Genomic DNA, 14,236 nt, shown 5'->3' with positions numbered 1-14,236 from the left:
TGTAGATGTCCGAACTGGATAGCATCTGCAGTCAGGATTACCCTCCTTCCCCTCTGTGGTACTCCTAGGGTATTTACCCTCCTAATAGCTAGCTGGGAGTCTCTTATGGTGTATTTGTTTGTATATATGTACATACATGCTTATTTTTGTGTTTGCCTTCTACTTTTTGGAAACATTGGCATTTATCCAAAATTTAGCCTTCCAAGAGGGCAACTGGCATCTGGGGCAAGAAACACTGAGGAAAATGGCGTCGGCTGGTGCCTTTTTTACCCAAGACCAGCAGAGATGACGCGGGTGAAGTGCGACATCAGCCGAAGCCGGACCCAGACTTTTTAATCCGGCCGACCGAAGGGCTGCCTGACGACAGGACAACCATTTGTTATGACTGCAGATGCTATCCAGTTCGGACATCTACATTTATGGTAGGTACAAAACTGTACTTTTCAGAGCTTACAGGCACTCATGGCTGTGGAACCTTTTATAATTTTTTATCTAGACAGGGTCTCTCTGAGGACAAACCCAACATTTATGCCTAAGGTGGTGTCCAGTGTGGCCCTTAACCAAACTATTCATCTGCCAACTTTTTATCCAAATCCACAGAACAAGGGGGAGAGAATTCTGCATTCTTTGGACATACACATACAGCTTAGATTCTACTTGGACAGAACCAAATTTTTCAGAAAGACATAACAATTACTAGTGACATATGCTGCAGGATCACAAGGAAAGGCTATCTCAAAGCAGACTATTTCCAAGTGGATAGGCCACTGTATTCGTTTCTGCTATTTACACCATGGCAAGCCAGTGCCTAAGGGCATTAGGCCACATTCAACCAGAGCTGCAGCCACTTCAGCAGCCTTTCTCAGGGGAGTACCAACCAAGGACATTTTAGAGGCTGCTACTTGGAGTTCATTGCACACCTTTACAAAGCACTATCATCTGCCACTCTACTCTAAATCCAGAGCAGGCTTTGCCACTGCAGTTCTGCAGGGCCTCATAGCCGCTCCTAATGCTGTTTAGCTCCAGCCTCCCAACCATAGCTTTGGGACTCTAAAATGTAATGACTGCAACAGTGAAACATCAAGAACATAGTACAGTTGTGTACACTTACCCTAAATGTAGATGTTCAAGTGTATTCACTGTTGCAGTCCAGGTTACCCACCCACCATCCCCCTTTCTTCTGATGGAACCTATCTTTCCTTGTCTGATTTATACAACCTATGTGGTGTATTTGCTTGTAGATGAAGGTAAAGTTTATATTGGTGCATGTATTTTTATATATATAAATTTTGGCTACCCTTTTAGGGGGCACCTGACATCTGGGGCAAGAAAAACTAAAGAAAATGGCATCTGCTGCTTCTTTTATACCCCTGACGTCAGGGAAGGGCCGAAAGCAGCCGACGCAGGACCCAGGACTTTGGAATTCAGGCTGACTGAGGGCAACCTGCCAGCAGGATTACCCAAATGTAATGACTGCAACAGTGAATACACTCGAACATCTACATTTATGGTAAGTGTACACAACTGTACTTTCTTTCTTACCTGTGTAAACTACTACTCGCTGGCTTGGCATATTTTTCCATTTCTGCTTGTCTTCCTGTTTGTCACTTACTCCTCCTCTGGCCTCAAGGTTTGAGGTTAAGCAGTTTCTTAAAGGCGTCCTTCATATTAGACCTTGAAGAAAGGCCATTCCTCCTCCTTGGGATCTTAATTTTGTTCGTGAAAGGCTGACTCAGGTTCCTTTTTAGCTTACTACTTTGCAACATTGCACCTGAATGACTGTTTTATTGGTTGCTTAAGTCTCTGTCAGAAGTGTATCTGAATTGCAGGTCTTGATGGTGGTCCATCCTTTTTTGGTTTTCCATAGAGACAGAGGGTATCTCTCTCTACAAATCCTTTTTGTATGCCAAATGTGGTTAATGAGGTGCCACTTAATCTGTCCATCTTCCTTCCTTTCTCTCTTCTCAGTAATCTGCTAGTGAGAATGTTCTTCATACTTTGGATTTGCATAGACAGCTCAGATATTATTTCGACAAAACAAGCACCTTTTAAAAGTCTGATCATCTTTTTGTTTCTTTTATACCAGAACACTGGGTTTTACAGTTTGTAAGCAAACCATCCCCTCCTGGATTTCTAAGGCCATTACTTTTTGTTATTCTTTTCATGGTAAGACGTTGTGTGCTTCTGTGAGGCCTCATTCTACTAGAGTAGTGGCTTCCTCTGGGGCTTTATTCAAAGGTTTGGACACTAACTCCAACGCCATCCTTGAAGCTGCTACTTGGCCTGCTGTTCACACATTCACAAAACATTACGGAGTGGATGTCATTTCTACGGCAAGGGTGGGTTTTGCCAAGGCTATCTTGCATGGTTTTGTGGAGGGCTTCTCTATGCCTTCCTCCTCCCTTCCTTCACTGTGGCTTTTGTACTTTCCCAAAGGTGATTGCTGCAAAAGTGATATGGAAGGACATAGTACAGTTGCATAAAAACTTATCACAACAGTAGCTGTCCTTTTCACTGTTGCTGTTTTCACTCCCTCCCTCCATCCCACCCCCTTTTCTCTTCCTTTCGCATGGGTAATATTTTTGTGCTGGCAGAGAGGTTCCTCTCTTTCCTCTTCACTCCTTCCTTTTTTTAGATCTACATGTCCTCTTTTCAGCTAGGAGTCCTAGTCCTGCTGGGGCACCTCACTTCTGAGTTGAAAGTATACATACACCAAGTTTATGCCCTACAATTGTGCGGGGAGCATACGTCTGACTTACAACTCTCCCTAGGAAATAAAGGTTTTGGTATACTGGCAAGATGTTGGACTGTCCTTGGCTGGAGATCCCAGCAGTGATGGATACTGCAGCAGTGAAAAGGACATCTGTTATGGTAAGATTTTACACAAGTGTCCTTTATCTGCAGCCACCTCCCTGATTGTAGAGGGATAACTCTTTGAGTGCGACTGGGCAACTCGAGTTTTTCTAGTGGCTTAGTCATTTGCTGGAGATGGCGTGGAGAGGGAGAGGAGTGAAAGTACTAATCATGCTTTCCCCTCTCAAGGGGGAAGGATGGGGTGCATGTCCACAGACATACACATTGCACAAGTTTCTTCAGTGGAGAGCAGAGAAATTTGCAGGAGTGCTTATTTTGTGGAGATGGGAATATTTTACAGGCAGTGTTTTTTGCAGAAGTAAGTAGCACTTCAGCGCCACACTGCGCTGCAAGTCTTTCACAAAACACCTAATGGACATGGGTGTGGCTTTAATGATTAAAATAAAAACACTCCAATCATTAGCAAATGGCAACACCAGCTTTAGGTATCTAGCTGTTATCCCAACAGAAATCCATGGAAGGAAGGACTCTAACACAGGGGAATAAATGAGTGTTGCATGATTCTGCAAGGAAGGTCAGAGATGGTGCGGCATCCAAAAAGAATTCAGAAGATTACAGAAATGTTATCTGCATGCTAACAGTCAACCAAACTGTCCATCTTCCTATCTTCTGTCTTGACCCACAGAACAAGGGAAAAAGGGCACTGCATTGCTTTGATTTAAAAGAGTTGAATTGCTGTCTTGAATGAACTACAGAAATCAGGCAGACAGATCAGCTTTTTGCATCCTTTAAGCCTCATAATGAGAGCAGACCAAGTTTCCATGAAGATTTTTTCTGTATTACATTGATAGATATGGGAGGTCCTTGGGTTGCAATGAGAGTGTATACTGCTAGGGCATTATGTCAGCTTTTTGGAAAAAAGTATCAGTTCAAGACATTAGTAAGACTGCTACTTAGATGTGTGTTCACACCTTTTTCAGGCACTGAAAGGTTGATGTTCAGAGGATAAAGTTTGCCACTGCAGAGCCCTAGGGCATGATGTAAAAACGTCTTCCCCTTGGGGGCATTATTACTGCTTTGTTATCCTACCATGGTTAGGAATTTATTCATACTTGGACAGTGATCCCGTGAGGTGAACATATAGTTTGAGTAACTCACCCTAGAAAGTAGATGCTTGAATAAGGAGGTCACTGATTCAGTGTAGGCTACTCCCCTCCTGTTCCTTTCCTCTATTGCAGTGTATTCTTTTTTGTTCTGTCAAACATCTTTATTAAATCACATTTTAAGTTGCAACATGGTGCACTTACATTAATAGAAAAGAAGTTATAACAGTTTCCGTTATCATGTAGCATGGAATGTTTTTCATTCACACCAACATTACATACATTGCTCATTTCCACCTTTCTCTTGAACTTTACTCCTCCTCCTCCTGAGTATTTTACTGCATGTATTTTTTCCCAGAAATTTCATTTATTTCTGTGAAATTTAATGCTTCCTTGTACAGATCCCAGTTCCAGATCTTTATTGCATTTTAATATTTAGGAATTCCATTCCAGTTTATTTTGATTTTGATTTCCATTTTGTAGTAACTGCTTTTTTTGTTTCAACCAATACCTTTAAACATGGTAAGACCTTGCTATTTGTAGGTAGTTCATATTGCATATTCTAGAGCAAAAGAATTATTTCCTTAAATGCAACCTTTTGTTCACTGAATATTTCTGTCAAAGTACTGTGTACAGTGTTCTTTTTAAAAAGTCTGCCTACTTGTTGCATTCCCAAAAGTCATGTTCTCAACTTCTTCTTCTCTAGCATTTGCTGTCTGCCTGAGGAAAACACATCTGTAGTTTGCTTGGTGTATAAAAATATCTATGCCAACAATTTAATGCAAAAATCCTAAACCTTCTGGACTTTGTTGTTTGCTTGGAAGCTGTACAGATTTCTTCATATTGTTCTTTTGTAATTTGCCTTTCTGTTCTCTTTTCCAAGTATTTTCTAATATGCGCTGATTGAATCGTATGGTTACCAAACAGCATTTTATATACAGTACTAATTATCCCTTTTAACATAATTTTTTGTTCTAAAATCCCAATCCCTGTTGCTAGGGAAGATGAAATCTTCCATTAGGGTTACTTTGGAATGAGGTGATGTATAAGTGCAGATTTACAGTCGATTGTATGAAAAGCATTTTAATTTGCATGCTATACATAATGGATGTGATAAAATAGGAGAGAATTTTTTTCAAGCTCCATTTAGCACACTGTATTTCTTAATGTTTATCTGTTTAAGTATGTATTTTCAAGCACTGTTGATGTTGTCTACCTTTCTAAATATATGCTTTTTCAGATGTTAATATTATCCATTTTTTCTTTTTTGTGTGTGTGTTTAGGTTGCCTGAGACACAACAAAGGGTCGGAGGTTGTTTCTTGAACTTAATGCCACAGATGAAAAGCCTATATGTTGCCTATTGTGCCAATCATCCATCAGCAGTAAATGTCTTGACAGAGCACAGGTATGTTTTGCTGTATTGCATGAAGAGTCACAGCAAATTAATATTTGTACTTAAAAAAAGCATATTTGAATCTATTTCTGGCACTTATCCTTTGCTCATGTTAGTACAGCTGCTATGGTACATCTGCCACCTGTTTGATATTCTGATGACTTTGTGTTTGTTATGGGCATAGAGCAGCCCTCAGCAGTATACTGTTTTATAACTACACAAAAATGTATAACATTGCTTTATTAATAAGCATGAAACGCTAAATTATGTTGTGTTTCCAGAGAACATTACCATGTTCATGCTGTATTCTTCACAATATATTGAAGTTAATCCATTTATTGTCTTTATAGGGGTTTATTTTCTGTTCACATAAGTGCTTACCTAAGAGAGGGCTTTCATTAAAACTTAAGTCGCCATTTTCCTGTGACAGAGCCGCTGAATTAATATCATCTTTGTTAGATTTTACTGATTTTTTTAATGCACTCTGTTCATCTGTTATTGTCTGCTATATTTTAGTACTCAAAAGGCATATGATATATTAGTGCCGCATAGCAAAGTGATGAATGATGGAACAGACTGTGCAATTATTGTGCTGTCTTTAGAAGGTATTCTGTCAAAAGCTGAATAGAAATAAAGGACTTGGTATGTTTTGTAAATTTGTATTTGGCAAATCAAGTTTAGAAACTCTTTCCTGACTATTCACAATTGTAACATCATGCATCCCCATGGGAACTCATCTCACTGAAGTGGACATTGCCCAGTTTTAAAGGTTTAAGTCCAAGTGGCATTTTATAGACAGTTTGGTATCATCACCTCCTCTCTGCAGTGTGCATTCTTTTAATTCAAGTAGCACCCTTGCTTAATCTGTAAATGAATACTGACAGACCTAAATATAAATTTATTGATGTTCTTCGTCTCACATTGCTGCAGTCATAACCTGTGGGTAGTCCGCTGTCCTCGATCGGCCCGAATACCAAAGAGCTGGGCTGGCGTCGGTCATTGTCGCCTGGAGCTGACGTCAGTACGTAGCAGTACTTAAGCGCATGACCGACGCCATATCCTCAGTCTTTCTTGCCGCGTGGTCCGAAGCAGAAGCAGCGTTTGCTAGTGCCGTTGGGCATTCTGAATTTGTCTTTTTCCGAGTTTCAGACCGAAGACCAAGTTGGGCTAAGTACCCCGTTGGGGAAATCTTTGTCTTTTTCTTGCCTCAGTTTCCGGATGTCAGAAAAAGTTAATAATTGCATTTCTTGTGGGAAACAGATACCTCATAGGGATTATCACTCTTTCTGTATTCCTTGCTTGGGGCCTGAGCACGACGTGGTCGGGTGTCGCTTTTGTGCTAGATTTAATAAGCGCACCATTAAAAGGAGATTAGACTGTGCCAGGCTTGTGTGTGGTAAACGGTGTAATTATAACATGCCGTCGGATCCTCCGACGCCCGCTACCGCTAAAAAACGTAGGGACAAATCTGTGAAGTCTAAACCGGATGAGTCCGTTGCGGACGCCGGTTCACAGGAGCCTCCGGTTGAACCTATGGATCCTGCCGAGGGTTCGGCTGAATCCCAGGGGGAATCTTTACTTTTGCAGGAGTTGGCCTCTCCGGATTTAGGCCCAGCTGAGGGTGCTTCTCAGGTGTCTGTAGTTCCATCCTTACAGAAGGTTATTAGGCCTTCTACTTCAGTGACTAAAGGCCATGCTAAGGCCAAACCTTGTCTTGTTAGCCCTGGTCATGGTTCTAGCTCTTCAGCCCCTGTTCCTAAAAAAACATATGTTGAAAATGGCTGAGGACTTGATTACTTTGATCAGGGGTTCTATGCCCCCCCAGAGAAAAGGCCTAGGGTGGAGGCAGATTTAGAGGGAATGGATCATTCCTCTGACTACTCTGATTCCTCAGCTGAGGAAATTCAGGATTTCCCTTCTTATTCAGACTCGGATGCAGAGGATTCCTGTCCTTCTGCTTCTCCTCCAGAGGGTTTTTCTTTTTCTGAGACTTTACATTCCATGAGGGAACATTTTAAGTGGGAAGGCCAGGATTTTTCAGATTCTCGGAAGAGGCTTAGGGAATTTTTGTTTCTACCACAGCATAGGCCCTTGGCTATTCCTCCTGTCTTAGATGTTGTTCAGGATGTTTTTTCTGAATCTTCCCTTAATCCTGATTCTTTGCCTCCTGCCCCTGTTAAGCCGGACAGATATTATAGAGTTCCAGAAGCTCATAAGTATTTGTACAAAAGTCCTAGAGCTGATCCGGAAACTATTATTCAAGGTCCGAAGGGTATTAGGGCTTCTGTGGTTAAGAATCCTGTTCCTTTGGATAAAGATTCTAGAGCTTTAGATAGGTGGGGGAAAAAAGTATACACCTCATCTACTCTAGCTATCAGGACATTGAATTGCCAATTTCATATGCTGAAGTATCAAAACTTTTTGTTGGGTCAATTGAAATCTAAGGTGGATGCTTTGTCTGAGGGCATAGAGTGTAAGGAACTCCAGGAGTTGGTTCATGCATCAGATCAAGTTGGCAAGCATTCTTTACAGTGTGGTTTCGATGCTCTTCAGGCTACATCCAGTGTGGCTGTTACAGGTTCAGTTATTCGTAGACATGCCTGGCTTAAGGATCAAAATTTGTCAGAGCATGTTAAGGCTCGGATTTTGGATGCTCCTCTTCAATCGGAAGTACTTTTTGGTCCTCCTGTGGAATCAGTTTTGAAAAGATGGAAGATAAGGCTAAGTCTATGCAGGCGGTCAAGGATTTTATGCAGGTGCAGCCCCCTAAGTTTAGTAGGAATTGGCCTGCTAGAGGATGGTCTTATCCTTCTTCGGATTATCAGTCTAAGGGCAGGTCTAGACATGGTAGAGGCAGAGCCCACACTCAGGGTTCTTTCAGACCTAGGACTTGGAGTTCTCCTGCACAGTCTTCTGGTGAGGGCAGGGGTCAGTCCTTTCGTAAACAGACCCAATGACATGTATCTTCCGCTGCCAGACCCTTCTTTACTGGCAGCTCCTCTAGGAGGAAAGTTGGGACTTTTCAAGCAAAACTGGCATTTGGTCACCCAGGACAAATGGGTGTTGGATATAATAAATCAAGGGTGCAAGTTTTATTTTCACACCTTTCCTCCTTTCAAAGGCATGCTGGATGTGCCTCCTCAGCAAAGGATGGAGGCTCAGGAGCAAATTTCTTTACTTTTGCAGATGGGGGCAATTCAGGTGGTCCCTCAGTCGGAAGTAGGCCTAGGTTTTTATTCCCGCCTTTTCCTAGTGCCAAAGAAAGGAAACACTTGGAGGCCAATTCTGGATTTGTCCATTCTCAATACCTACCTAGACATTCCAAAGTTCAAGATGTTAACTTTACAACAACTTCTGCCTATGCTAGGCAAAGATCACTGGATGGTAACCCTGGATCTCAAAGAGGCCTATCTTCACATCCCTATCAGAACCAGCTGCAGGAGATTCCGGGCTGGTACTTCTCATTATCAGTTCTCTGCATTGCCCTTTGGTTTATCTACTGCACCCAGGGTATTCACAAAAGTTCTGGCTCCTGTGATTGCCTTCCTCAGACAGAGAGGAATACAGATTTATCCTTATCTGGATGATTGCTTGATTCTTGCTCAATACAAGGACAAGTTACTACAACATCTCCAGTATGTAATGGCAGTTTTAAGGTGCCTAGGGTATTCTGTGAATGAAATAAAGTCCAGTCTAGTACCCGCTCAGGACATGTGCTTTCTGGGTGTGAGACTGAATACAGCTTCTCCGATGGCATTTCTGACCCTGGACAAACAAAGATCTCTTCATCTGTACTTCCAGCAGTTATCAGTAATGTCCAGGCTGACTGCAAGGACAGTCCTTCAAGCCTTGGGGTTCATGGCATCTTGCATTCTAGTACTTCCCAATGCCAAACTGCATATGAGGAAGATACAATGGTATCTCAAAAGTGTGTGGACTCAACACTGCCACGGTTTGGACACTGTTATCCGGATTATACCTTGCATCCAGAAGGAATTCTTGTGGTGGGCTCAGGAATGTCACCTAAACAAGGGACTCTCTGTGATCCGACCAGAGGCGAGTCAGATACTAACGACGGATGCCTCGGACTTGGCTTGGGGAGCACACTTCAATGGAAAATGGATACAAGACACGTGGCCTCCCAAACTACTACATTTGCATATCAACATGAAGGAGATGTTAGCAGTCCAATTTGCCTTGATAGCCTTCAAGGACCTACTTCAGCCGGGACAGGTGTTGATTCAAACAGACAACACAACAGTCATGTGGTACATCAACAAGCAGGGGGGAACCCATTCCTACCCTCTTTGCAGACAAGCAATGATTTTGTGGGAGACTGCTCTGAGTTTGCACATCAATCTTCAAGCACGGTTTCTGCCAGGAGCACAGAACTCCCTAGCAGATGTATTGAGCAGGCAAATTGTGGATCCCCACGAGTGGAAACTAGACTCTCAGGTATTCAAACAGTTGACCGTGGCTTGGGGAACTCCAGACATAGATCTGTTCGCTTATCCTCTGAATTTCCAACTGCCAACATTTTGCACAAAGTTGTTCCACCCAAATGCTTGGAAAGTGGATGCTCTATCTTTCAGTTGGAACAACCTTCACGTTTATGTTTTTCCCCCTCTGCCTCTTCTTCCCAAAGTACTCTTGAAAGCTAGGAGGGACAAGCCTTGCATGATTCTAATAGCACCGGATTGGCCTCGTCAGCATTGGTATCCTCTACTGAGGAGTTTAATTCAGGAGCCTCCTTGGCCTTTGCCACAGGTTCCTCATTTGTTGTCCCAGTCAAACAATCATTTTCTCAACACTCGGGTGCAGTCCCTGCATCTCACAGCCTGGCGTATCCTGTAATGAAGCCGGTGGAGTCTCAGCTTCCACAACAGGTTTTAGATGTCATTTTGGAGGCCAGGCGGCCTAGTACTAGAAAAGTTTATGCTGATAAATGGAAGAGATTTTTTCTTTGGAGCACAGCAAAGAGCTTTGATGTTTCAGTGCCTGTTTTGAGTTTTGCACTGCAGTATCTTACTGAATTACTGGACAAGGGTTTGTCATTCTCTTCTGTGAAGGTTCATGCTGCAGCCATTTCTGCTCACTATGATTGTGACCCTCCTTTATTTTCTCACCCTTTGTTCAAACAATTTCTTAGAGGGGCAAAGAATATAAGACCCCCACGTAGAGCTCCTACTCCTTCCTGGGATCTCAATTTTGTGTTGGAGAAGCTTACTTTACCTCCTTTTGAACCTGCAGCTTTGTCTGAATTGAAGTTTTTGTCTTGGAAGACTGCTTTTTTGTTGGCCATTACTTCTGCTAGGAGGGTATCTGAATTGCAGGCTCTCATGGGAGTTGAACCCTTTCTGATATTCCATAAGGATAGAGTTTCTTTGCAAACTAACCCTACTTTTATGCCTAAAGTGATTTCTAATGTGGCCTTGAACCAGTCTATTCATTTGCCTACGTTTTATGCTGATCCCCAAAATAAGGGGGAAAAAGTCTTGCATTCTTTGGATATCCACAGACAGTTACGTTATTATTTGAGCAGAACTAAAGAGTTCAGACAGAGTCAACAGTTATTTGTTTCTTTTGCTTTGGGCTCACAAGGGAAGGCTGTTTCAAAGCAGACTATTTCTAAGTGGATTGGTCAATGTATTGCCTTTTGTTATTCTCATCATGGGAAGGATGTTCCTGCTGGGATCAGGCCTCATTCTACTAGGGCTACTGCCACATCTACTGCTTTTTTGAGGGGGGTAGCTACTAAGGATATTTTGGAGGCAGCTACTTGGAGTTCAGTTCACACTTTTACTAAGCATTACCATCTCCATCTTTATTCCAAGTCCAGGGCTGGGTTTGCCACTGCAGTTTTACAGGGCATGTTAGCAGCTCCTAGTGCTATTTAGTTTGCCAGCCTCCCTTTTCCTTTGCTTTGGGATTCTACCCACAGGTTATGACTGCAGCAATGTGAGACGAAGAACATAGTACAGTTTTGTACCTACCATAAATGTAGATGTTCGAGGATCTACATTGCTGCAGTCCAATTATCCCTCCCTCCTTCCCCTCTATGGTTTGTGGTTGGGAGTTTACTATTTTGGCTCTGGCCTTCTTTCATTCTTAGGCCTTCTGACATCTGGGGCAAGAAAGACTGAGGATATGGCGTCGGTCATGCGCTTAAGTACTGCTACGTACTGACGTCAGCTCCAGGCGACAATGACCGACGCCAGCCCAGCTCTTTGGTATTTGGGCCGATCGAGGACAGCGGACTACCCACAGGTTATGACTGCAGCAATGTAGATCCTCGAACATCTACATTTATGGTAGGTACAAAACTGTACTTTTTTTATTTATTTACTTTTGACTGGGATAGTTCTTTTATGCACAGCCTAATTTCAGTAGGCTTGAGGTGTCATTTGTCCTGATTATTACAGATTTGACCAGACCACCAGGGAAATTCTCCTACTCCTTTTTCAGTAAGTGCCGTGGAGTCTTTTTAACATGACAGCTCAGTAGTGTGTTCCTCCTATATGCTGTACTAGTATACATTTTTGGAAAAATTATCCCAGGTATAGGAGTAGAACCTACAGCCTTCTGATCTTCTATCAACAAAGGCAACTGTGCTGCTTGTATTCTTTCACACCTATAATCTTTCTTTGTTGAAAATAATTTTCGTAAACATTTGAACCATGCAGTCAGGCTGTTTTGTTTGGGTGGGTACATTTCTTTCACTAATCACTATGCTGGTGAATATTTACAGGATGTGTCACAGATTAACAGGTTAGGTGAAGTTTTCTTTTCATTATCAACATAGATGGAAAAATCACTGAGGTTAGTTGCCACATTATGCAAGTGGTAGATGTCCTGTTAGCATTTTGCAACCCATCTAAATGCAGTACCGTACATCTAAATGAAATAAAATAGTATAGCTGCAGTGATGCATTTGCCACATTGGGGGTCCACTTGATATCCTTATGACTTTCTGTATAGTGTTATCCATTTTCAACCGGATAAAACTGAAGTTTTTACATTTCTTCTTAAGCTCATTGATCTAAACTGGTTAGCTAAATAATTTATCTGCCATGGATTTATGTATTGAAATGCTCAAAGTACATTTGAGAAAACTTAAACTGCTTTTAGGTTGCTGAAACAGAAAGTGGATAGATGTTGTATTGAAGGATTTTAGATACCTTAATGTGTTTTGCACCATATATATAGTTATACATTGGTGTGTATATAGGCATATAGTTGCATATAGCTTTGAGGTTGTGCACGGATGATCAGAAGAACTTAAGACTTGTTTTGATGGGTATCTCATATGGTTTGTAATGGTTTTCTTGTCAGATTTAACCATATACTTAGTGTCATTTCTGAGTTGTCCAAATGTTTGTGGATTTTGCTAGGTTTTGTTTTTCTGCTTGGTGTGCCAGGCTTTATTCCTGTGATGTCCTTCATGGATGCATCTGCAGTCATAACAACTGGGTTGTCCTGTCGTCAGGCAGCCCTTCAGTCGGCCGGATTCCAAAGTCCGGTCCGCTTCGCTGATGTCGCACTTCACCCGACGTCATCTCTGCTGGTCTTGGTATAAAGGCATCAGCCGACGCCATTTTCTTCAGTCTTTCTTGCCGCTGGCGCCGAAGCAGAAGCTGTTCGCAAGTGCCGGTCGGTCGGATCCAGAGATTACTACTACCGAATACTACTTCAAGACTTCTAAAGCTAAGTAAGACTCTTTCTTGCCTCAGCCGATGTCAGAAAAAGTCAATAACTGTTTAACTTGTGGGAAACAAATACGTCATAAAGATTTCCACTCTTACTGTTTGCCTTGTCTAGGCCCACACCACGACGTAGCAGCCTGTTCGCCTGTGTTTATTCAACCGGCGAACGCTAGGCGCGGGTCGGAGTTTGCTGAACAGTTTTTTTCGGTTCTGATTTTATACATTATGCCGCCGGATCCTCCGACTTCCCAAATTGTTAAAAAGCAAAGAAAGACCGACATGTCCACGGTTTCGCCGAAACCATGGTTAAGCAAAGTGTCTCGGTTTCGAGAAAACTGATCAAAGCACAGCTGAATCTATGACTACTGAGGTTCCTGCTACATTACTTGAATCGACCTCAGATATTTTACCTACTCCAGTGGTTGCTAGTGACTTATCAGACACCACTCCCTTGGATGTCTCTACCCCAGCACGTGGTGCTGCTAGGCCTCCTGCAGCCATGTCAATTAAGGCCTTTGCCAGGGCTAAAGCAGCCAAGTCTACTAAATCAGTGCCTGTTAAGCCCCCTCAACCAGGCCCACTTCTAGTGCACAAATGCTTACTCTGGCAGAAGATTTAATAACCTTAATTAGGGATCTCAATCTCACCCAGACAGGGCCTCGCAGCCCCAGAGAAGAGACCTAGAGCAGAGCCCCCAGAGCCTGGGTCCTCTGCTGATTCTCATGGATGACTCAGATATTACAGACCAGCCAGAGGCTCCTTTCTCCAATTATGAAGACTCAGATGCTGGAGAATTCACCCCAGCTGCTTGCCCACCAGAAGAATTCACCTTTGGGGAAACCTTGCATGCCATTCGAGAACATTTCCAATGGCAGCAACAGGATTACTCAGATTCCAGAAAAGACTTAGGACCTTTCTACACCTTCCACAACATAGGCCCTTAGCTATACCTCCTGTCCTATCTGTTGTGGACGATGCTTTAATGATGTCTGCACTGCACCAGATTCTTTACCTCCAGCCCCTGCCAAACCAGATAGATTTTACAGGGTACCAGACACCCATCATCACCTATACAAGGCCCCACTTGCAGACCCGAAACTATATCCCAGGGGCCTAAGGCAGTAGCCTCGACAGCAAAAATCCTATTCCTTCTGAAAGGGAAGCCAGGTCTTTAGACAGATGGGGCAAAAGGTTTACACCTCAGCTACTCTCTCAGCCAGAG

The 14,236-nt window shown here is 42.7% G+C and overlaps 1 protein-coding gene across 4 annotated transcripts in view; it reads left to right on the top strand.

Moving 5' to 3' along the window:
* ARHGEF7 (Rho guanine nucleotide exchange factor 7) overlaps nt 1–14,236 on the top strand; it is a 2,881,265-nt gene that overhangs the window by 1,455,515 nt on the left and 1,411,514 nt on the right. For all 4 annotated transcript variants that reach the window (XM_044072654.1, XM_044072651.1, XM_044072652.1 and 1 more), the window contains one exon: nt 5,201–5,323. In XM_044072654.1, coding sequence (XP_043928589.1) covers nt 5,201–5,323 — 123 coding nt within the window. The remainder of the gene's footprint in view (nt 1–5,200; nt 5,324–14,236) is intronic.

The sequence above is a fragment of the Protopterus annectens genome, chromosome 5.part0 (genome assembly GCF_019279795.1).
Source record: "Protopterus annectens isolate FY-2018-M chromosome 5.part0, PAN1.0, whole genome shotgun sequence".
Classification (NCBI taxonomy): domain Eukaryota; kingdom Metazoa; phylum Chordata; order Ceratodontiformes; family Protopteridae; genus Protopterus; species Protopterus annectens.
This window is presented reverse-complemented; position numbering and strand designations above follow the sequence as displayed.